Genomic DNA, 26102 nt, shown 5'->3' with positions numbered 1-26102 from the left:
TGATATAAATGATGAATTGATGGGTGCTGACGAGTTGATGGGTGCAGCACACCAACATGGCACAAGTATACATATGTAACAAACCTGCACGTTATGCACATGTACCCTAGAACTTAAAGTATAATAAAAAAAAAAAAAAAGAAAAAGAAAAATACTATGATGTATTTCTGTTCACAAAAATCACCAAACTTCTATAGACTACTAATATTAAACATTGAAATGAATGTATGCTATGTGTGCTATATATCCATTTACAAAAGATTAATCAAAACAAGATATTAATTTACTCAAGTTTTGGTGAATCAGTGAGTCACAGTGGTCATAGTGGTATAAATCAAGGAATAAATGCTTTCCAAGTGAACATTGTAAGGAGCACCTCCTATCAGCATTTTGTTCAAACCCCAGCAATCACAGACTGGGCAGTTTGCTGAGCCCTGTCATACTGCACTGTTTATTGCTGTGCATCTGTATGATTATCATAGACTTTATGAATTTTTATTTTACAATGATTTCTATTTATTCATTCATTTATTTCCCATCTGCTTATTCCACTTTAGGGTTATGTGTGGCTGGAGCCCATCCTGGCAGCTCAGGGCTCAAGGTAGGAACCAGCCCTGGACAGGCCACCATACCATCACAGGGCACACTCACACACACCTGCACTCACTCACTCTGGACTCATATAGACATCTCAGTTCATGGAAGGGGAAAACCTTTGGGATGTGGAAGGAAACTGGAGTACCGAGAGAAAACCCACAAAAACATAGGGAAAATGTGCAAATTCCACGCAGACAGTGGCCCTTGCCAGGGTTTTGTTTTGTTTTGTTTGTTTGTTTGTTTTGTTTTGTTTTTAATTTTCTCATCAACCTTATAAGAAAACAATGTTGAATGAAAGGACTTTAGCCAAGTTGCTGCCATGCAGTCGTGTGCTACATAATGTTTTGGTCAGCAACAGACAGCATATAGGATGGTGGTCCCATAAGATTACGATGCAGTGTTTTTACTATACCTTTTCTGTGTTTTGATCTGTTTAGATACACAAATACTTACCATTGAGTTACAGTTCCCTACACTATTCAATACAGTTACATGCTGTGCAGGTTTGCAGCCCAGGAACAATAGGCTACACCATCTAGCCTAGCTGTGGAGTAGGCTATGCCATCTAGGCTTATGTAAGTTCATTCTATGATGTTTGCAAGGTGATGAAATCTCCTAATGACACATTTCTCAGAACATATCCATCCTTTAGCAATGCATGACTGTACCTAAAGCAATGAGACCTTGAAGGTTAAAACATAAATAATAAGTGTAAAAGTCACAAAAATTCAAAAAATGCGAACAAAAAATATCTCAGAGAAATTGACAAAACTGCACTCATAGTTAACATGGTTAACACTTCCCTTGGTTTTTGACAAATTTGATATATAAAAATAAACAATTGCTCAGTAGTTTTCTGATTTTCTTCTGCATATACATCACTACCATGCACGACATGCCTTTTGAGTAACATCCAGTTCTATACTACGTTGGTTTACAATCTGTGGGATCTCTCCTTCAAGAAGGAATCCTTCAGAATATTGGGAGAGGCTGATTTAATTTGAAAAGCCTCCCTGCTCCCAGTTTCTGATTTGCTCTTACCCTAACCTTAGAATTACTATTTTGAGGAAGATGCATTATATGTTATCAACATGGTATATCTAACATAAACAAACAATAATCAACTCTAAATGGGGAATATATATTTTTTAAAAATCACCCATAGTATATTGAACATTTTAAGGATGTTGTATTAACTACATAAAATATTTTAAAATCTGTACACAAAATGTAAATCAATTTTTTTTTAAATGACAAAACTGGGGAGTTGCATCAGATGAGACAAACATGTATATTATTCTTCATATGCAGAGAAAAACTTTAATGAGAAAATGTGAATCATTCAATAGAAAAATTAACAATGCGGCCGGGCGCGGTGGCTCACGCCTGTAATCCCAGCACTCTGGGAGGTCGAGGCGGGTGCATCACGAGGTCAGGAGATCGAGACCATCCTGGCTAACACAGTGAAACCCCGTCTCCAGTAAAAAAATACAAAAAATTCTCCAGGCGTGGTGGCGGGCGCCTGTAGTCCCAGCTACTCCGGAGGCTGAGGCAGGAGAATGGAGTGAGTCCGGAAGGCAGAGCTTGCAGTAAGCCGAGATCGTGCCACTGCACTTCAGCCTGGGCAACAGAGCGAGGCTCCATCTCAAAAAAAAAAAAAGAAAAATTAACAATGAAGCTGGGTGCAGTGGCTCATGCCTGTAATCCCAGCACTTTGGGATGCCAAGGCAGGTGGATCACCTGAGGTCAGGAGTTCGAGACCAGTCTGGCCAGTGAGGTGAAATTCCAACTCTACTAAAAATACAAAAATTACCCTGGTGTGGTGGTGCACACCTGAAATCCCAGTTACTTGGGAGGCCGAGGCAGGAAAATCTCTTGAACTCAGGAAGCAGAGTTTGCAGGGAGCTGAGATTGTACCACTGCACTCCAGTGACAGAATGAGACCCTGTCTCAAAAAATAAAAAATAAATAGAATAATCAAAAGCAATGGACTTACTTAGGCACGTAAAAGAAGTAGAAACAGCCAATAAATATTAAAAAAACTAATCTCTCTAGTAATCACATAAACACAAACTAAAACAATATTCTGACATTTCGCCTTTTAAATTTGCAGTTTTTTTCAACTGTTAAACTTGGTGTTGGCTAGTTAAAATGAAACGCACAATCTTGCATTCTGCTTGCTGGTGGAAGCATAATTTGCACAGCTTTTTGGGCAGTGTCAAAATCACTATCCTGGCTGGATACAGTGGCTTATGCCTGTAATCCCAGTGCTTTGGGAGGCCAGGTGGGCGAATCACGAGGTCAGAATTCACGAGGTTAGGAGATCAAGACCATTCTGGCTAACACGGTGAAACCCTATCTCTACTAAAAATACAAAAAAACTAGCCCAGGCGTGGTGGCGGGCACCTGTAGTCCCAGCTACTGGGGAGGCTGAGGCAGGAGAATGGCATGCACCCAGGAGGTGGAGCTTGCAGTGAGCCAAGATTGAGCCACTGCACTCCAGCCTGGGCAACAGAGCACGACTCCATCTCAAAAAACAAAAAATAAAACAAACAAACAAACAAACAAAAACACTATCCTTTTCTTGAGAAATTACCATACATTAAGCATAGTGTTACACACTTTATAGATATCCTACAGTGCATTCCACGTGTCAAGCACTGTGCTATGTGCTTTACGTATACATGAATTCATTTAATCTCTACAGCTGCCCTGCGAGGCAGGTAGTTGTATCACATTCTTATTTACCTAGAAGGATTTTGAAGCACACCAAGGTTTATTGATTTGTCCAAGTTACACAGCTAAAAAGGTTTAGAGCTAAAATATCATATCACTTAATATTTTTAATATTCTTCTGAGGTAAATATTACTCTCCCATTTCAAAGGTGAAGACTTAAGGATCCAGAAGGATGTGGAACTTATCTAAGTCACAGGGAAGGTCTATAGCAGAGATTTATATCAATGTCTGACTTCAAAGTTCAAGACTATACAATGTCTTAAGAGCCTTGGATGCAGTTATTCCACTTCTAGGGATTTATTCTATCACAGTTGTCAGGAATTCTCCTAAGGATTTACGTACAAATTTCTTTAAATTATATTAATTACAAAGGTAATTGTTGTAAACCCAGGAAGTAGGGGGAGACTGAGACAAAATGTGATTGCATGAGAGGCCGAGCAGGGACATGGATGAAGCTGGAAACCATCATTTTCAGCAAACTAACATAGGAACAGAAAACCAAACACCACATGTTCTCACTCACAAGTGGGAGTTGAACAATGAGAACACATGAGCACAAAGAGGGGAACATCCCACACCGGGGCCTGTCGAGGGGTGGGTGTGTGTGTAGGGGAGAGATAGCATTAGGAGAAATAACTAATGTAGATGCCGGGTTGGTGGGTGCAACAAGCCAGTATGGCACATGTATACCTATGTAAGAAACCTGCACATTCTGCACATGTATCCCAGAAGTTAAAGTATAATTAATAAAAAAGAAAGAAAAAATTTGAGAAGAGGGATATGATGTTGGATGCTCTGTAGAATAGACTCATGGCCAGGGAGAGAAAAAAAAAGGCTATGAGAAAGATGAAGATAAGTATTGCAGTTGTCCAGGCAAAAGATGGTAGTGGTTTGGGCTGACCAGTAGATTAGAGGAGAAATGGATGAACTTCACACATATTTTAAGAAATAGAATGACAACTGTGGATATGAGGTGTGAAGGAGGTGGAAAGTCCAGAGTAACTCTCAGACTTTCTTGACTGGGTGGCTGTAGGTATCTATGAGAATGCAGGAGAAGTAAGAATTGAGGTTTGGTAAGTGTAGAAGGTGAGAGACATCCAGTTGGAAATGTCACTGAGTCCACATGCCTATTAGGATGCAGGCATTTGGATGTCTAGGTGGGATGTGCAATTAGGAGTCAACAGCAGCAGCTGTCTGGTATTTGATGTTATGAGAATCAATAAGGTTTTTGGAGCAAGCCAGAAGAAAAAATGAAAGAGAAAGAGGAGACAGCCCAGTTCTAAATCCTGAGACTCTTCAATATGTCATCACACTTTGGAAGAAGTGAGCAAAGGATACTGAGAACAGGGTCCCTGGAGAATGCAGAGATAAGCAGAAGAGTCATAGAAGTGAAGAAATATTTCAAGAAATGATGAGAGAGTTACTGTAGAGAATGCTGAAGAGTGGTGAAGACATAGAGCGCCAAGTGTTTTTTGCCTGTGTAAACATAGTAGTTCTTGGTGCTCATCACAAAAGTAATGAGCAGAGGCCAGATAAAGTGAAGACAAAATGAGTTTAGATACTTCATGCCAGATGAAGGCCGAGAGGAGGAGAGAGGGAGCAACAGCAGGGAGTTTGGACAGAATGAAGATTCTTGTGATTAGTTTGGGTTAGTGTGTTGGTTTTTAACAATGGGAGATAAAAGAGTTTGAATAACCCTGAGAAGAATCCACTCAGTCAGTGGTTCTTAAACTCTGGCATACATCAGGTGTACCTGGGGGCTTGTTAAAACAAGGACTGCTAAGCCACCCTGCAGAGTGTCTGCTTTGGTGGGTTTCAGGTGGGCAGGAGAATGTGCGTTAATAATAAATTCCCACGTGAAGCTAGTAATGCTGGTCCTTGGGCCATACTCCACTGCAGCAGAGAGAGGCATTAAAAATGTAAGTGAAAAGAAGATAAGCTATCAGTAACATCTCTGAAAAAACAGGAAGAGTCAGGGTACAGAGGACTTGTGAAGATTTCTATTTTTGATAGGATAAGAGAAGCTTTGTAAAACAGAAAGGAAAACTGTGTGAAAATAAAAAATAATAATGAAAAGAAAATGATAGCATAGCACACACCTCCTATATGTCAAAATGTTTTTAAGTGTTTTAGCATGCATTCATTCATCCAACCCCTAATAACAACTCCATCAGGCAGAAAAATGCAATTAATATGTACATTTGGTAGTAAGAAAGTAACAGAAATCCTATACAAAATATTGCTTTTTCTGTGGTGTCTAATTTGATCTAAAATAGAACATTGTCAGTTGAGTGGGATGAGAAAGGGAGATAGCATGTGTATAGTTTGGGAAAATATAAAATATTTAATGAGGAGAATGGGAGAAGGAGACTGTTCTGGAAATATAGTAGGATTGGTGTCATTACTGAGTGCTCATTTGAAAGTGGGGTTTAGCATTTTTAGCAACAAACTACTTGATATTTTCTAGCCCATATAGCTGCCATGTGCAACCTGTGAAAAGGCAAGCTGTGGGCTTAATCAGGCTGGGTTTTTATAAGGGGGGTAAAATAGGAAAGAAGTGAAGGGTGTGAATTTGTTTGTTTTTCTTTTGCTAAAAGTTGGTGGTATATTTGGGCTGTACATTCCAAAGAGTCTAAAAAAAGGAAGCAAAGTCTTGAGGGAACTGACCAGCAGGTATGTTGGGGAAATATTTAAGGCTTTTCTAACATCCATTCTGATGGTTCACGTTACAAGATTTTTTGATAGAGGAAAATGTTTTTTCTGTCAAAGTTGACACATTTACTTTCTTTTTATCAAAGGTTTAAATTCAACTCTCCCTTTAAATGTGCTTTAATATTTCATGAAGTTGAAAAATGCTCTTAATACACATGCATGAATTTGAGTGTGAGATGTGTTAGTGGTGTGTATGAGTATATTTCATTATAATCATTCTTCATGGCACACCGCACTGTGAGAAATCGATTCACTGATTTGCCAGTCCAAATAACTAGGGCTCTAAGACTCCTCCACCTTGAGATAATTAGGTTTAATCAGCAATTTTACAATAAATAATAGTGGTGTGAACTGGGGCTAGTCCCAAAGAGTAAATTTTTGCTTTGAGAAATAAGTATTTATACCTAGGATTTCCAAAAGATGTCTATAATGTGTTAAAGGACTACAGCCACCTATGATGTAATCTTTGGGGGATGGAGAGAATCTCTACCTTAGAATAAAATTATCCATGAGAGCCCATGCACATTGTAGAATTATCCTTTTTATCCTAGGTAGATGTAGGCTTCCACTACTTTAGATAGTTGTTGTTCTTAATCAGGTAAAATACACTTATATTTAATAAATCAAAAAAAAAAAAAAACCTTTGCAGGAGATTTTATTTAAAATTCAAACAAAAATGAAGTTAATAAGATCTACTCTGTTAAAGAATCGCCTTTACCTGTGAGGGTGCTTGTATTGACAAATTCAGCACTGGCAGAGGGCATGTGGGGTGGACGGGTGCTGTCCTCACTGTAGGCTTTCAGAATGTACTTCTCAATTACTCCTCTGACAACAGGTTCATCCCAGGTCACCTCAATGCTGTATCCATTTAAGCTGCGGACTCTTGAGGGAGCTGGCACACTTTGTGGAGCTGTGAAGGAATAAAAGAGAAAATAGGGAAAATGGCAGTTCTGAGAAGACTATTGCTCCTATTCTTCACTTTTAATGGCCGCAGTAAATCAGACTCAACCATTAGCATAAATACAATTTATTAGAGTTGTAACTTTTCAGCATTGATTTAATATGACTGCACATCTTGAGCCATTCGGTTTAAGCGATATTTCAAAACCATCAAAACTCCATCGACATAACATTCTTTCAAGTCTAGTCCAGGTTTTCCAAAAACATTTAATGTATCAGACATGTTTAAACATCACTCATAAAGAAGGAGGTGGATGGTAGGCAGATAACAAGTTCAAGCAATATAATGATGTACCCCCTTTGAAGCAAGATAATTAGACTGTTATTATACATGGTGGTTTGACACTTTTATATCTTCGATGTATTAGTCAAAAAAGATCACAAATGTGATTGTGTTGTACTTGAATGCCTGGACCCATTTTCCAAATGCAATTGTTTTCTAATTAATTTTAAAAGCAAAGTTCTACCAGATATGATATATGGAATATATTCTTAATTGCAGTTTTGGGGTGGGGTGGGGTAAAGGAGCTGGTGCCCTTGAGATTCTACAAAGTCATTTTCAAATATTTGTTCTGCAGAATATCTCAAAATAATATCACAAAATGAGGAAGTTTAAAAGAACTACAAAATCTTACTTACAAGCTGAGCCCCCTAATTTAAAAAATCTATAGCCTTTAACTATTTATTAGACATTTCTACAGTTCTGATCAGTAAAAACTTCATCACAGCTGAGTGCACTGGGGACACAAAGAAAGAGCCCAAGGAACTCTGTGGCAGGATGATGGATGAGAGACCTGCTCTAGCTGCTCATGGACTCCCGAGCCCTGTCGATGGAGGATCACTCCAGTTTTTCCAATCAAATCTCCTCCTCTCCGACTTTACTGTCCAGACCAATAAAATAGGACAGCTTTAAGGGAAACAGAGTGAACATAAAGGATAAGAGGAAACACCAAAGGGGAGAACCACTCTCTGAGCAGTTTAAACACCACGGGCACCTATAGAAAACACACAGGCCACACGATCGAGTTGCAAGGAAAGGGACAATGGGAGTGATGTTGATTTTATTAGTTCTGAAATGTGGTACAGGGCAAAGTACAGTACTGTCTAACAGATGGTCTTCTCATAAGGGACAGAGCAAAACTGACTCAAAAATAATTAAATAGTGCAATTATTCTCCAACCCTTGGGAGCATGTAGCTGCTCAGTGTTGTGGTCAGATTGTAAATATGAATTTATGGCATAGGACTGTGGTCAGATCATTGCTATAAATTCAGAGCTCTATTTGTGTACTTTCTCAGTAGTACTCAAAATGGGGACTATTAAGCTAAGTAAGCAATGTGCTTTCCAGACACCTATTAACGTTGCTGAATTATACTCAAAGCAGGCTTTATATTTGTTAATAAAGTAGAAGGGTGTGAAACAGGAGGAGAGAACATGTCAGTAACAAGTGAGTATTTTATATTGGAGCTTTCTCTTAGCTCTGAAGTTGAAAAGGATTTGAAGAGATCGTTCAGCTCACTGTCTTGCCTATAAATAGGTGATAATTTAAATCATCCTGGAAAAGTGTCAAGTTGTCCTCTTCTGGAAAATATGTAGGTAGAGAGTCTTGAAAATTATTCTTAGTTGCTCATCTCAGTGTTTAATTATTTTATATTAAGAAGGTTCCTCAAAGGATACCTGGGATAGTAACCCACTGTAGATTAAGTATAAGAGAATATCTTGATGGAAACACATCTTTAGACAAATTGTTACTCGCTGAATAAACTTTCTTAAAGAGACATAAGTGGCAATCATTTGGAGATATGTTCAGTTTCCTGACAAATATTTGACCCAAAATGGTAGAATGCCACTGATTCACAAAACTCTGTGCTGAATGCCTTCCTGTGGGGGTATTATGGGGAAAGATTTTGTGGCCAGTCAGAAGTACAAAACAAGTCAATTGTCTGAGATTAGGTCTAATGCATACTGTCTCCTAATTGGTTCTTTTCCAACTCAGAATAAATTAAACCAATCAGCAACTTTTTCTCTCTTGGGAGAATCATTCTAAGATTCTAACAGTCAACAACAGGAAAAACATCTGCAATGATGTCATAGACACACCTGATTCCAACCAGTTGCAGGTTTCCAATGTGCTTTCTATGAGAAAGTCAAGAGGGTGCCACTCCCTTCCAAGGATAATCCTAATCCCTGACTTCAACTTCTTGCTACCTATGCCATCTGTAAAGGTACCTATCCTTAGACATATTAGGTAGGTGGGGCTATTACATCCTTAAGACAACCTGAACTTTCCTTTCTTCTGCATCCTAAGAGGAAAGGATCAATTCTGAGTAAATATTTAGTGAATTCTTGACAAATCAAAAGCACTGATCTACTAAGCATTTTAGCCATTGACAGATGTATTTTCAAACCAAGGCATGTTCTGTCAGAAGACTACAAAAATATTACTACTTCAGGGTAATAGTCCTTCCTTTTATATATATGCACAAATACATGCATGTGTGTGTGCACATATGCATTTGAAGGTAAATATTTACCTGCTCCCGTTGTACGTCCTCGACTCCAGTCACTATATACTGAACCTCCTTCATGAGAGGCTCTCACCCGATACAGGTATTCTTAAACGGAAATAAGATGCAGCAAGATTAAAATAATACTCATATAGACTAATAAGGGACTGGCAGGGAGGGAAAGGGGGATGAATAAGAGACATGCAACATTTAATTTAGAGGACCTCCACATTACCTGTAAAAGGCTGGAGACCACCCTCGTAAACACTCTGCTCTTTTCCCTGGTAAACCAGAATGGAGTCATTTCCCCTGCAGTTAACAGCACTGTCAGTTGATAGGCATCCATCCAGATTGACTCTGACAGCACCGCTGGACACAGATGCCAAGTTAACGACAGCACCCCGTGTAAATTTAACATCCTTCATGCAACCACCGAAACCTAGCAAATAGTAAGGGATTAGTATCGCATAAAGGGCTTGAGTCATTAATTACCAATCATTTTTGTCCTCTGCAGTACTACATTTTGAGGAAGGGGGGTGGTTAGACACAATTGCTAGACTTTCAAGTCTTTCTTGGGAAACATTTTATGCCTCCTACTTTTTATCAAGCTAATTTGTTGCAAAGAAATATAGTTCTGTTATTTGGAAAACACAGTCATTGATAATTCTAATTTAACTTCTGGTACTGAAAAAGTATTTATTTTACCTCTTTAGGCCCACATTTTCTAAATTCTGTTTCTTCCCATAAAAGAAAATTTAGGCAACTTCATATTATGGTAGGGGGATAGCCCCAAGTCTCCTAATTCTGAAAAATTAAGTGACTATATAAGTCAGTTTTAAATGCCAAAAGATAATATTTGAATTAGCATGATTATTCAATAAACTCATTGGGGAAAAATACACTCTGAGGATTTTATGCAGAATAGCCAGAGAGAGAACATAATTTCAAAATATATTAGAATCCTGAAATATTGCCATGAATTGCATAACAATCACTTCAGAGGTACAGAATTTAGCCCGAGTTACAGCAGCCTACGGAAGAGCTGTCACTACGCTCTATCGTTTTTCACAGAGTTCCATAATCTTGAATATACAAAATGGTCACCAGTTTTACATCCCCATTAGCATGACAGGGGCCAGCCTTCAGTGTTGGCAATAGCAACACCATGAGATTTCATGGAATGTGTCTTCTACACAGGTGACCTTAGAACACCCAGTGTGTAGTACCATTCTGTGAAGTTTAACAGAGAATGCGGATGAAATGAATTTAGAGTATTCGCCACTTTTTTGTTAGACAGCAAACAAAAAAGGCATCCAGTCAGCCAGGGAATAGCAGTGGCTTTGAATTACATGCTATTTTGTGAAAACAGAGATCAGCTCAGTGAAGTCTGGCAGTACTCTGCGCAGAAAACTGCACGAAATTGGGACAAACAGGACCTAGTTTGAGATTGCTGTAGCGTGCATGTTCTCTCTCTCTGAACAAAACACTGTAAAGTTTGAAAGGCCTCAAACACATGATCAGCTCTTTTCAAGATTAAAGCACAGCAGCAGGAAATGGAAATAAAATATAATGCAATGCATAACAGTAAAATAAGTTAATAGCAACAATGACCATATTGTTCTCCTCAGCATTTATATGATGTGCTATTATGCCTTCTAACACATTAAGTTGCAGCCTATTTCCTTTTAAATGTCTTTTACTATTATCCACATTTTTTTAATCCTGACTGATCAATACTGCTAGTCCATCTTAAACACACAGTAGACACTCAATAAGTTGGGTGAATTGAATTGAAAGCAACAAAACTCAATATAAAATCATTGACTAGCAAATTCAGAAGCTAAGAATTTTAATTTATTCAATAGTAGTAATTTTCTGATGGCACATAGCTGTAGTATCAAAATTCTCTGTACCCTAACTTCCCTACCAACAAAATGAGAACAGTGGAAGGGCAGCTTGGCAAACAAGTGCTGTTATAAAAAAAGGCTACATTATGTTTTGAGGGGTACATAGTTTTAGCTTTGCAGGATGAAAAGAGTTCTTCAGAGGGATGATGGTGATATCCACAAAACAGTGTGAATGTACATAATGCCACTAAACTGTACATTTAAAAATGGTTACAATGGTAAATTTTATGTTACCCATATTTTACCATAATGTTTTAAAATTAAAATTTAACAAAACCATAATAAAATTAATTCACAAGATGAAATTTTCAATTTGGGAAAGCCCAGGGAGATAAGTCTTTCTTCATTTTGGAGATGAAGAAAAAGGCCCAGAGAGTTAGTTATAAAATGAAGTTTGTAAGTAGAAATCCTCCTGAGGAAATGGTCCTCTGGCCCCAGGCCTTGGAGACTGCTGAGCTCTTGAAGCTGCTGAGCTCTAGTGCAGGGTCCTTCCAGTGGCATCCTTCTGGTGGCAACCAAAGAGTTCAGTTAATGTTGTCCCATGCTTTCAACTCTATACCACCAGAAATGTTCCCCAGCCACCTAAAACATTTGAATGGGATGTGAGGACAAGAGGAGAAAGGGGATGTTTGTGAGAGGAGTAAAAATGCCTTATTTTCTTACTCCACTACCCTTGTGAGAATCCAAAAAAATCCCCATCCATGCCACCACCCCTGGGCCTCTAAATGCCTAAAAGGTAGCCCAGAGCTCTAGGGCGACTAATCAGGAAAACATTAGCCCGTCTTCTAGGGAAGGCAATACTGCTGCAGGATGCTTGACTTGGCAGGTCAGCTAACTTTCAGCCCCCACTCCCTCCCTCTCCATGGAGGGGTTTGGGCAGAGCATTGCCTGTGAGACCACATGCCAGACCCAGGCATGCCCAACCTAGATGTAAATGATTATCCTCATTGATCATTCTAAGAAGATAAACTCTCATCATCCGAGCTGGCACAGCTTCAGCAAATTATGTTGCCCAGCATTTCCAAAACAAGAAATACAATTAGTCTTGTATCTGATTTGGAGAAGATTACAATGTTAGTGTATTAAAAAAAAAAAAAAAAAAGTAGTACTCATATGACCAAAAAATAGAGCTTCTGATGAAAAAAAAAAAGGTGCTAATTAAGAAGCAGAGGAAAGGAAAAAGGTTTTTCAGACAATTGATAGTGGGTTGAAAGAAATACATTAAGTGAACATGATTCGTTTTAGCTGCAATTGACTATGTTCATGCTGCACCTCTGTATTGTGACTAGTCTCCCTGATCATCGTATAAAACATGCAGTTATTTATATAGATCAGTGTCTCTCAAAGCATCTAAGTCAGAATCTTAGGGGACAAGGGTCCCTAACATCTGTATTTTTAATAACCATTCCAGGTGATGTCAATGTATCTTGAATAGTAATAATAATAGCTAATTTTGACTTCCATGTTCCAGCTACCGTACATCAATATTTTTTCAGTGTTTTGAGAACCACTGATATGGATACTACTACACTAATAAACATTTAATATTACTCATAAATAAAATACCTTCCAGTATCACAGACTTAGTCATAGCATGTAGGTAAAATTATTCCCTTTGGGTCTATGGCAATATTTTAAACTTCTGTTATTATCTTACAATTTCAGTTTTAACCATGTTTTTAGGACCATCAATAATAATGGGTTTAGGGGCAATTCAAAGAACAAGGCTGTATATGCAGGGTTTTTGTTTCTCATCTTCATTTTTTTTTTTTTCCCAGAAGCAAACAGGATTAAGTAATCTCACTCATACAAAGGGTTTTCAAGTTCTTTCTAACCTCAGAAACCTGAAAACCTGGAGAAGTTCTTATACGAATGTAATATTTTTAGCTGCTGTTACACCTTAAGTGCCTTGAAAATGTCATTACTGTCTTACACCCCAGTTATTCATTAACTCCTTACTACTACCCTTCTAAAAGTCTCCTAAGAGCTTGCCATATATTTTCTATTCAAAGGCATTTAAATCTTTATGTACTTACCAAATAGGCAAAGACTGCTTCATGAAAATTTTAACCATTCAGGGTACATAGATTTTAAACTCCGTAAAGGACCTTTTCCACACCCGGAAGTGTGCTTGGTCCCATGCTGGAAGTTACTGTGCATTCCCCACTTTACAAAGGAGCATTGACCAATGCCCATAAAAGAGAGCATTGATTGTAATAAGGAGAGTTGACTTTATACCAGGCTGCCTGAGAGAGACTTAGTGTCTTTCTATCTGCTTACTAGCCTTGTGACCTTGGGAAAGTTACCTTCCTCTCTGTTCTTCAGTTTCCTCATCTGTAATGAGGATATAAATAATAATGCCTAACGCACTTGTTAGTAATAACTGACTCACCTATTCTCACGTAAGCTCTCAGAACCATGACTGCCACAAGAAATGATACACAGATTTTGTTAGCCTTTTCAAATTAATTATTTCTCTGATTACATTCAAACTTCTATGAGTTAACTTCTTACCTAAACTATAAGTAATGCACTTTTCCTTTCTCTTATGGTTACTGATAACCTACAATATATAGTATTTCACGAGTATGTTTGGAAGTCAACCAAATACACCCCACATTTTTTTTTACACATGAAAGCTCTACTGAAAACCTATGGAGACAATTAGCATTTATGTCAAAGAAAGAAAAGGCAATGAATTGCATTGATCTTTTTTACTAGTTATGCATACCAACTTAATTTATTTTTTCATCTGTAAATACAAATAATGATCACTATCCAACATATGAGGAAATACATTTATATGAATTATATATAATTATATATTATATTCAATTATGTATGTATACACATATAGTCATATATAATTATATATCTCACATATAATTGCATTATATATTTAAAATATGCATTATATAATATGTATATAATGCATATAATAAATATATAAATTACAAATTTTTCCATATAAATATCATCTCTGGGAAGCACCTCAGGTACCTTATTTATAGTCAACATATTTATTGTAATATTTCTTCAATAAATAGTAATTAATATATATATATATAATTATATACAACATACATAATTACATGTCACAATAATAATATGTATATTAATTACTATTTACCGAGGACATATTGAAATAAATATGCTGATTATAAATGATGGCATACTGTTAAGGGTAACACACAAAACTATTTGAAAAAGTGCTCCATTAGTTTTTAGGGTTTAAATTTCTCCAGAAAAAGGGGTGTTGTTGGGTGCTGCTTTTAGCCTGAATCTATTGCTATCTCTTGAAAAACAGAACCACCAAAATCTGTCAGCACTAGGGCTGTATGGATTTGTGAATTCCTCCAGATGGAACTTACCTTGTTCCAAACACAAATGTTGATAAGAGTTCAGCAGCTCCTGTGGGATTCCTCCCACATAAACCGGTGAATTCACCACCAGTGGCTGGGCTCCGGACTCCGATGCGTGCTTCATCAGTCCATTCATACTTGTTGATATGAAAGAGCCTTCCTTTTTAATAATGACTTTATTCCACTTTCCATTACAATAGGCTAGCCCCAGCAATAGATCCACTTGTGTAAAGGCAAGGCTGGTATTTAACCGGAAGCTCAATATTCCACTTTTCAGCTCCATCTGTATTTTATATTAAAAAAGAAAGTAGGTATATAAAAAGGCGGCAGAAGGGCAGTTTGGGAGAGAGCAGAAGGACAATTTCTTGAAGAAAAGTAAAACTGTTCCCTGAAAGCACTCTATAGAAATGTGTCACTTTACCCTAAGTTTCTGCTTAGGAACATGGGAAATCCTTTTCAAGCTTATAGCTGACATGAAGAATGTTGTATTGATGTAAACAAATTCATATCTAGTAATGATTAGATGATGTGATGCAATGTTATGTAGACCTAAGGTTTATTTTTGCTGCAACATAGTTAAAAGATTAAACCCCTGTGTAAGTGACTGAATGACTCAAGAGAACAGAACAGTTTGAACTATGACTCTTTGAATTTTTAGAAAATGAGAAAATACTACTTCATGTATCAATTTAATTTGGGGGAAAATATGACAAGACAATAAGAAAATGAAATGTCAAGCTTGATTAAGCTTATTTTAACTGGCTAGTGAACTCAGTTTCAAATTTGTAAGACATATTTTGATTCAATAGTTCAGTTTTATTCTAAATCTTTAACATAATTGCTTCTATGTATATTCTGTTAGATGACTGTACCGTTTTCTAATGTGAACATATTTAACCCAAATTTTTATAGTAAAAAATAAGTTCATAGATTTTCCTTCAAAATGTCTCATAATTATTTTACCTAATATATTTTTACTTTGTTAGAAACGTATCAGTGACCATAGGATATTTAAAATCTTGAGATCAGTTGTGTTAAGTGAAACAAATTAAATCATGCCAGACGCAAACTACTAATTTTTCCATGAAAGTATCATCTTCAGGAAGGACCTCAGGTAAGCAATTGCTCATTTGTCTATCTGCTTATTCAATAAATACCGAGTCTCTTACAATGTGCCATATACCTGCTGCTCTAAGGTAAACACTGCTCCTAAGAGTCATGCTGTCTAGTAGCAGAGGCAAACATGTGGGAGCAATACTACAATCAAGACAGGAAAGGGGTAAAGTGAAAGCAGAGAACAGAGAAGGCTTTTTGCTCCCTGGAAGTTGGGAAAGGTTTAAAGTAAGATTTTAGAAAGTATATCAGATTCATGGAGGGTCCACGACATGAGAACATCAGGTTTAGAGAAAGGCACCAACTTAGGTAAGACAAAGGGTACATATGGAGGTGGGAGCTGAGGTAGTGTCTTGCCAGCTATGTAGAAGCCAGATTTTAAAGGACTTTCAGTGATAGGAGGGTCTGGTATGGAAAGAGTGTTTGGTGTCTGTCTGAAACCATAACTCATATTCTTTCCACTATTACCTTGCACTAAAAGCTTACCTTGCCAGAAATAAGAAGTACATACTGAAAACAAAATCTCGACTACAATTCAGGAAATGCGTTAGGAAATCCATTTAATTGTGAAAACATATTGAGAGTCATTAAAATAAGGATAATGATGATGCTGATGAAAGGGAAGACTCGATCTAAGAAGTATTTGTAAAAGCAACTCATAAGGACCTGGTAAAAAGGTAAATGAGTTAGATGAACGAAAGAGAAATTAAGAAGACCTCTCATCTTTTTTGGGTAAGTAGGAGAGTGTTCTGCCATCATTACGTTATGAAAAGCATTTGAAAGAAAGGCTGAGGGTTGTTGTTGACAAGGAGGAGGGGGGAGTTCATTTTAGATACATTGAGTTTGAAATGCTTATAAAACATCCAGATGAAACTCTTTTTGAGGAAGTCAAACATAAAGATATGCAGTTTGGGGATGGCCCAATAAAATGGAGAAAATACATCACAAAATAAATAAGATTATTCAGTGAGTGTAAAAAGACTGAGATGAAAGGGAAAAGATTAGTGTCCTCAGCAAGACTAATGTTTTAAAGGTACAGCATAGTAGAAAACAGTTCTTTTAAGTGACAATGATCTCCTTAAAGAAGCTAAGAGAACTTGATGACATTACGAGAAACTAGTATTTTGGAAAATCAGTAGGGAAGAATAAGAAAAAAAAAAAAACAGAGAATAGCAGAAAAAGAATAAATAAGATAAGAAATAAAATCATTGGACTAGGAAATGCGGGGATCATTGACCACTTTAGAAAAGTGATTTTGTAGGAAGGTGCGGTAGTGGCAGGAACCTAATGTACAGTCATTTTAGGAACTGAAGTGAGATGAAAAAGTGGCAATAACAATAGTAACCGCTTTCAATGCACTTGACCGTGAAGGTAAGGAAAAGTACAGTGGAGGAGGCTTCATAGACCAAAGAAAACACACTAAGGAAAATAAATTTCAATCATTCCATGTATTGAGGGAAAAGAGCCAATTGAGAGGGAATAGTTGAACATACAAAGAGGGAAGACTGTCGAACAAGTTCTTGCAGAAGAAGGGATAGAATCTAGGATGATGGCAGACATATTTTCTTTCATTGTAAGCATAGTAATTGTTCATTTGTTCCCCTGAGTCAGTAGAGAGTTAAATTTGGCTTGCCTCAAATACAGTCAAGTTGATAGATAGAGAGATTGAAAATTGAATATGTATGCTTGTTTTTATCAGGAGAGTGTGGGACTACCTGACGACATTCAGGTTATAGTGTTTCTAGATCCTAAGATTCTTTTTCTTTCACTTTCTACATCTAAAATACATTAGAAAATCCTGTAAACAATAGATATTGTTTAATAAAAGAATTGGAGAGCTCTAAACAAGTTCTCATGCCCGTATTAGTTTTCCTATGGTGTTTAGCAATCTAGCTACTAGAACTGGAGGTGGCTAGACTGATTGATCAAGGTTTGTGAAGTCCAATACAAGATACAAAATCAGGGCGTTGGTGGAAATACTGTCGAAGAAATACATTATGGTGGCTCAGGTAAGGAGTGAGTTAACTAGAAAGTGGGCTGATAGTCAATGGTGTCAATGCCTTGGTGAACTTAATGAGAGACTGAGAGAGCTAGAGGGATATGAGGTTATATTTTGAGGTTTAAGGTTTTGGCAATGGAAACATTCTGAGTTTATCAAGTTCCAGGGGATAACCACGCATACTGAAGTAAGTCAGTATAATAGAAAGAGTTGTTGAGGGGTAATCTGTGATTACCTCAGTCCTCAGATATGGCGGACTGCAATGTACGGTTATGAAAGACTGCTTCCTTTACAGTTGCATGGGAAGTGTTAAAAGAAAGCCAAGCACATAGTGGGCACTCAGTATATATTAATGTAAGTGTATTGATTTTTTTTGTTTGTTTGTTTTGAGACAGAGCTCTCTTGCCCAGGCTGGAGTGCAGAGGTGCAATCACAGGTCACTGCAGCCTTAGACTCCCAGTCTTCAGCAATCCTTGCCTCAGCCTCGTAAGTAGCTAGAACTAGTCACAGTGCCTGGATAATTTTTTACTTTTATTTTTATTTTTGCAGACAAAGCGTCTCACTACATTGCCCAGGCTGGTCTCAAACTACTGGCCTCAAGCTATCCTCCGGTAATCCCAGGCCTCTAAAAGTGCTGGAATTATAGGAGCGAGCCACTGTACCCAGTCTTAATTTTTTATTTTTTAATTTTTATTTTTTTAGTAAAGTTACTTAAAGTTAACAGTATTATTTAATACAGTAACAAAGCAATGAATGGAGGAAGGTGGAGGGTGGAAGCGTGGCATAGTAAGGCGTATAGACCTCCAGTGCAGGCATATGGTCCTCAAGAGGAGGAGCCAAATGGTAAATAATCTTTGTATCCTCCACAGTATATGCACATGTAGATGACTCAGCGATGCTCAGTGAAGGTCACCACAGCATGAGCTCATTCACATGTTCACTCATTCATTCATTCAACAACATTGGATAACATGATAATTGCTAAGGCTTAGGCACTGAGGATACAACTATAAAGTTGTAGTCCTTGGATTCACAGACATTACGTTTCAGAGAAAGAAGCCAACAATACACAAGAGGACAAATAAATATTTAAAGAATCAGAAATTTTAATAAATACTATGAAGGGATAAATTTCCATTTCCCTTCTTAGCAATATTGGCATTGTATATACTAGGAATGTAAAAAAAAAAAAAAAAAGTGAACATATCTTAGACTTTTAAAATCACCAAGACTTGTATTTAATTGTCTATTTGTCTAGAAATCAAGAATCTAAGGGTAAGATGTTCATATTTTTCTCCTATTTCTATGCTAGTTCTTTAAAACAACTTTTAAGAATTAACATTTTTAATAACATACTTAACAGTGGTATCAGATTAATGATTAAAGACAAGGAAAAGCAGTTACAATTGCCCATTGTATTTAGAGAAATGTATAAAAATGTTTATAGCAGTTTTATTCATTGTAGCAAAACATGGGAACAACCAATACATCACTGGTAAGAGAAGAGAAATACTACACAACCAAGAAAATGTATACCTATGTGGACACATAAATGACTCAGAAACAATGTTGAGTGCTAAAGAGAGAGTATAAAACAAATTTTATAAATTTCAAAAGCAAGAATTTGTAGGCATTCATTAGGTGTTCAAACTATAAAATGCATGTGAATAACAAACACAAAATTCTGATTACATATAACATCTAAAAGGAGATGGAAGCAGGACAGGAAAGACTTTATAGATAGACCAAAATGATAATATTTAGTTATCAGATGTGGTGGCAGATTCAGGAGTGTTCACTGTATCATTATACTTTATTATCTATATGTCATATGAAAATATATAATATATATTCTTTTGAAACTCGTATCAAAGGATAGTGAGGGAAATAGTGTTTTTCNAAAACATGGGAACAACCAATACATCACTGGTAAGAGAAGAGAAATACTACACAACCAAGAAAATGTATACCTATGTGGACACATAAATGACTCAGAAACAATGTTGAGTGCTAAAGAGAGAGTATAAAACAAATTTTATAAATTTCAAAAGCAAGAATTTGTAGGCATTCATTAGGTGTTCAAACTATAAAAATGCATGTGAATAACAAACACAAAATTCTGATTACATATAACATCTAAAAGGAGATGGAAGCAGGACAGGAAAGACTTTATAGATAGACCAAAAATGATAATATTTAGTTATCAGATGTGGTGGCAGATTCAGGAGTGTTCACTGTATCATTATACTTTATTATCTATATGTCATATGAAAAATATATAATATATATTCTTTTGAAACTCGTATCAAAGGATAGTGAGGGAAATAGTGTTTTTCATATCTTAAGGTACTAAATTGGATTTTCTTAATTCCTTATATCTAGTCTGATTTCTTAAAATGATAATTGTTATAATTATCATTTTAAAAAATTACTAGGATAATAAAATACAAAATATTTCACAGGACTTCCAAACTAAAAATGACTTTGGGAAAAAAAAGAAAACAAATGTGAATTTGTAAAGAAACCTCAATTAAGTGTAATGCCAACACATGGTTTATTTATTTTATAGTTGGGTCTGATATTTTAAAGTAATTTTAATCAAAGTAATTTACGTACAGCAAGAAAATCAGGTCCATCTTTGTTATAAACGAAAAGAAGCAATCCATTTAATTGGTCAGTTCTGAACTTAAAGGAAATCTCAAAGTTCATTCCACCATGAAACATATATGGATGAAGTTCCAGGAACCCTTTAAAGATATAAAACATGCACATGTTAGCATGTGTAACACAACATTGTCAGCATTGTAAGGGTGATAAGAAACTCTAGGACACATTCTGCCACTGAGTAAATCTCACAAAAGAAGATGCAAATCAATGTTAAGAAATCCCTTTTTTAATTGTGCAGAAGTGACAGAAAGACTTAGATATATTAAGAAAGACTTTGATAGATTTTATACTTTTAAGAGGAAGAAATTTGCTCTAATATTATACTTTCTAAAGAGGAAGAAATTTGCTCTCTAAATCATTGGTTGTCTGCATCATGTATGATTATTACTGTTTTAGGTAAGTATTAACAATAGGTAGTTTGCATTGACTAAAAGAAACTCAGAATGACCTTGATGAAAACAGAACAATAAAAAAAGTGCAGATTATATTATTAATATCATATGCCTTTTTGTGCTGAAGGCAGTTTAAGCAACTTAATAACCAACCAACTTAGCTATAAATGTAGGAGGCAGAGATGGGTTTTTATTTGATGAACAAGCCAGGTATTCCAAGCCACTATCATCCCTCTCCCCTTCCCCTGGGTGGAAGTCTCTGCTCTGATCAGGCAGAGACTCAGTGTGTGTGTCCGGGGTAAGCTACAGACACACCTCCCCTTTCATTGTAGCCTTTTGAGCAATGGCAGGGATAGTGGTTCTAGTCTCCAGCTCTCTCTCAATGGCCTACTACACATTGCTTAGCCGAGAATTAACTCTTAAGAACATTGTTCTTCTACATAATGAGATAAATAGGTATTTGTGGATTAACCTAGTAAACAAAACTCTTTGAAACATCTTTCTGAGTGCATTCTAAGTACACATCTCTAACTGCATTCTAGTTTCCAAACAACTGACTTGCAAATGGACATTGGTAATGTTAACATATGTAAATCAAGAACTGCATGGGCTACCAGAGATATTATACATGGATGTATACTTATGAGTCTTATAATTTATATTGCATATTCAGACATCAAGAATATATTTGTGTGCACCATTGGAATAACTAGGTATTTCTGTGATACTAGGTTCATATGAGGTCAAGTTAATCAAACAGGAGAGATGAAATTATACAAAGGATAGAACATAGATTTTAAGTGAACACTCATGTCTTTTTTAGAGCATTACCTGCTCCTAGGAACTGAGCTCCCTCATTTAATGAAGCAGGGCATCCCTCCCAGCTGTTATACACGTTGATTTGTTCTTCAGAACTCTGCCAATCCAGAGGTTCCCAAATAGCCGACGGACTGTAATTCTTCATAAAATGTACATCCTTGAGACAGCCCACAAAACCCTTTTGGATTATCTCTGTAGGAGTTTATAGATATCAAGAAATATGTATTTTGAAAGATTCTTTTCAAGCAATTAATTTTATGTGCCATTAAAATCAAAGAAATAGGCACTAGCTCTCACCACTATTTACTGCAAGCCTCTTAATGATTCACGTAAACACCACACCATCAGCTATAGTAAATGATAGCAATTATAATGTTTAGCACTGGTTCAAACCCATCATATCTACAGAAACAGATGTTTATGCAGAAACCTTGGTTTTGCAGTAGCAAGAGTATTGCCGTTTCAACTAACACAGAAAATTCATCTGCCACTAGCCTCAAAGATAAAGTACTATAACTTTAAAAGTTAGATTTGAAGGGAGTGTTTCTATTTAATATGTAGTTTGTAGTTTAGATTCCTCATCTATGAACCAGTCTGTTACTGAAGTAAATCAATAATTTGGTTTCATTTTTTGGAAATGTATATAGTGTTGACGTTGAATGTGGAACTCTCCAGACCAGGTGGATGTGGGGTTCATAAATAAAGTGAATAGGGTGATAACAGAAGGTTGAGACAGAAAATGTGCAAATGAGTGATTTAGAGAAAAAGCAAGAAAAAAATCAAGAGGAGGAGAAGGCACACTGAAGTCAAATTTCACACAGCCACCTCCTTTCCTATGAGGGCAAAGCTTAGTTTTCAGCTTTGAGTTTATGAGAGTTTTATAAGGCCAATTTACATAGACAAAGTAAAATTGTTCATTCATAATGGAGATGTGTCCTTTACAGGAAGGGTACTTAGTATCAGGATATTCTCTCCTTCTAGTACCTGAAAATACTATTTCCCAGAAGGGCAAAAAACAAAGGCTGTGTGTGTGTGTGTGTGTGTGTGTGTGTGCACGCGCAGGCACTAGAGGGACTTCTCTATCAGTCTCAAGTAGTTGAATGAAAACCCTGTCTAATCTAGAGACATTTCTGAGGAGGTAACGATAATCAGCCTTGAGAATTCAATTATACCCTTCTCCTAAATTTGATGAACACTTTCTATTCCTTTTGATCTTCATCATGATTCCCTGAAGACTACAACCCATGAACAAATTATACTTATCTGGGTCCTAGCTTATTTGTAATATTTATGTAGTTATATTTTAACTTCCTGGGAGAGACTTGGAAGCACCCTGTGATTCTTAATGAGGACTTGGGAAACAATCCTAGAATTATTAGCATTTGCGTTTGAAGGATGATATTTTTTCCTACCTAAGGTTAATTCCATTCATGTTCGTTTTAATTAGTTGCATTTTAGAATATGTTCTTGTGCTCTTGTTCCAAAAATATGAGAATCACTTTGTCTATAGCTCAATTATAGCACTTACGGCATTAGGTCGGAATTACTTGTTTATACGCCTGTGACCTCTATTGTGATAAAGACCACATTTTATTCATCTATGAATATCTAGGGATTGGTTTAGTGCCTATCACATAGTATTCAGGGAATGTTCTGCACCCTATTTAGAGTATAAATCAAGCTCGTAGTTTTCCATTTCTGTGTTGTTTCACATTCAATTTAAAATCTTACAAAAAACGATGCATAAGTCCTAAAATAACATACCTTTGACTGAAAGTATTATAATTCATTTCAGCAAAAGTTTTAATGAATTCCTTTTATATATCAAGAACTGGGTACTAACAATATAAATACAAGTCATATGGAATACACGGTTCCTTTAAAAAAAAAAGAGAGAGAGAGACCTAAAGGAAATTTTTGGCACTTTAATATAGAAAATACAGCATGAAGTAGAACATAATACTTACTCTTACTTTAAAATAATGTAAACTGGTTCTATTCTAAGTTTGGATGACAATATATAATATACCTTACTAAACTCACCAGAATCCTTCCTGAGGATGGTATAACTTTGCGGCAGCCCTCCCAGAAAGACTCCTGTGTTATCTCCAATAACGGTACTACCATTCAGGATGGCAGAGGAACCTAGAGAATAGGAGATGAGAAACACGCCTTCACCAGGATACTCTATTTTTACTAACTCATCAAATAATAAAATCCTTCACCAGCCTTCGGGATACTACTCTCTTGGTTCTCCTCTCTCCTCATTGCCTGTTCATTACTTTTCTTCATTGGCTCTTCCTCAACAACCCAGCATCATGACGTTGGAATGATCCAGACTGCCTCCGTCTCAGGCCTCTTCCTTTCTCTACCCATAGGGACCCCCTAAGTACTCTAGAGGGATGAATAGTGGGCTGGGTTCCAGTATGAACTACCAGGGCCAAAGGCCAGGGTAACCTGGTTTTCTGACTGTGTGGCATAACAATGGAAATCCCTATTCATATTTCTAATGCCCACCTTCTTTGAGAGGAGAGGCAAAGCTATTTGTGTTTGTTTTTCCAGAGCCTAATCCACTCCAATTAGCCCTACTTACATCTGTTCCCTTGGCTTTCAATACCATCCTTTGCTGGAAGTTCTGACCTCAGAACTCAGACTTGTTTCTTGATCAGCCTGCCTGATATCTCCCCGTGGATGTCTCAGAAATCTCAGCCTTAACATGTTAACAAGTGAACTTTGAACGTCTCTCTCCAAACCTGCTTCTCCCACAATCGTGCACTCCCTGGTTTTGGCAGCTGCATTCTTCCAGTTGCCTGAGACCCAAACCTGACAGGCTTGCTCTACATTAATGGCCAGTAAACTCTGTCAAAGACCAGATAGTGTCTTTGTAGACTATTCTGACTCAAGCAGCCATAGATAATACATCAATGAATGGGTGTAGTTGTGCTCCAATAAAACTTTACAAAGACAGGCATGAACTAGATTTAGACCATGATGATAGTTTACCAACCCCTATTCTGCCTCAATCTCATCATCAAATCCTGTTAATTTGACATTCACAATATAACCAGAATCTGAATACTTCTTATTATATCTTCAATTATCACCCTTGTTCAGGTCTCCATGATTTCTTGTCTGAATTAATACAGAGTTACTGCAGAAGCCTATTAACCGATCTCCATGCTTTCACCCTCATTCCCCTTATAATTTATTCTCAAAAGAGCAGCTAGTGTGATCCTTTTAAAGAAAGCAGTCATATCATGTCATTCTTCCCTCAAAATCCTTCAACAGTTTCCTTCTTTCACAGTAAAAGTCCACAAGGTCCCATATGATCTAATCTCTAATGGCCTCTGTGATCTTATGTCCTGTCATTAGCCCTTTCACACCCTCTTTCCCACACTGGCCTTCTTGTCGTTCCTTGACATGCCACATGTAGTGTGCTCTCACCTCAGGGCCCTGATACTTGCTGGCCTCTCAACCCAAAGCATCCTCTTCCTGGATATTTACATGGTTTGCCTCTTTGTCCCTTCAGGTCTCTGCTCAAATGTCACCTCATCAGAGAGATCTTTTCTTTCTTTTTTTTTTTTTTTTTTTAAATTATACTTTAAGTTCTAGGGTACATGTGCACAACGTGCAGGTTTGTTACTTATGTACACATATGCCATGTTGGTGTGCTGCATCCATTAACTCGTCATTTACATTAAGTATATCTCCTAATGCTATCCCTCCCCCTCCTCCCACGCCACAACAGGCCCCTGTGTGTGATGTTCCCCTTCCTGTGTCCAAGTGTTCTCATCGTTAATATCCACCTATGAGTGAGAACATGTGGTGTTTAGTTTTTTGTCCTTGAGATAGTTTGCTGAGAATGATGGTTTCCAGCTTCATCCATGTCCCTACAAAGGACATGAACTGGCGTGAGATGTATCTCATTGTGGTTTTGATTTGCATTTCTCTGATGGCGAGTGATGATGAGCATTTTTTCATGTGTCTGGCTGTATAAATCTCTTCTTTTGAGAAGCGTCTGTTCATATCCTTTGTCCACTTTTTGATGGGGTTGTTTTTTTCTTGTAAATTTGTTTGAGTTCTTTGTAGATTTTGAATATTAGCCCTTTGTCAAATGAGTAGTTTGCAAAAATGTTCTCCCATTCTGTAGGTTGCCTGTTCACTCTGATGGTAGTTTCTTTTGCTGTGCAGAAACTCTTTAGTTTAATTAGATCCCATTTGTCAACTTTGGCTTTTGTTGCCATTGCTTTTGATGTTTTAGTCATGAAGTCCTTGCCCATGCCTATGTCCTGAATGGTATTGCCTAGGTTTTCTTCTAGGGTTTTTATGGT

The 26102-nt window shown here is 36.9% G+C and overlaps 1 protein-coding gene and 1 long non-coding RNA gene across 2 annotated transcripts in view; one reads left to right on the top strand and one right to left on the bottom strand.

Annotated features, from left to right (window-relative positions):
- The window catches only part of USH2A (usherin), an 821881-nt gene that overhangs the window by 443459 nt on the left and 352320 nt on the right, over positions 1-26102 (bottom strand). Inside the window, exons 23-29 of the mRNA XM_017870028.1 lie at positions 23815-23916; positions 21784-21963; positions 20510-20640; positions 14791-15064; positions 9748-9951; positions 9540-9620; positions 6765-6956 (exon numbers count right to left, since the gene is read on the bottom strand). Of these exons, the coding sequence (XP_017725517.1) occupies positions 6765-6956; positions 9540-9620; positions 9748-9951; positions 14791-15064; positions 20510-20640; positions 21784-21963; positions 23815-23916 (1164 nt within the window). The remainder of the gene's footprint in view (positions 1-6764; positions 6957-9539; positions 9621-9747; positions 9952-14790; positions 15065-20509; positions 20641-21783; positions 21964-23814; positions 23917-26102) is intronic.
- Positions 9148-16618, top strand: LOC108528290 (uncharacterized). Its single transcript, XR_001885092.1, has 3 exons — positions 9148-9230; positions 15768-15895; positions 16376-16618. It is a non-coding gene; the product is annotated as an uncharacterized LOC108528290 (long non-coding RNA).

Source organism: Rhinopithecus bieti, unplaced genomic scaffold (genome assembly GCF_001698545.2).
Source record: "Rhinopithecus bieti isolate Rb0 unplaced genomic scaffold, ASM169854v2 scaffold_1673, whole genome shotgun sequence".
NCBI lineage: Eukaryota > Metazoa > Chordata > Mammalia > Primates > Cercopithecidae > Rhinopithecus > Rhinopithecus bieti.
The sequence above is the reverse complement of the archived record's forward strand: the minus strand, read 5'-3'. Positions and strand labels throughout refer to the sequence as shown.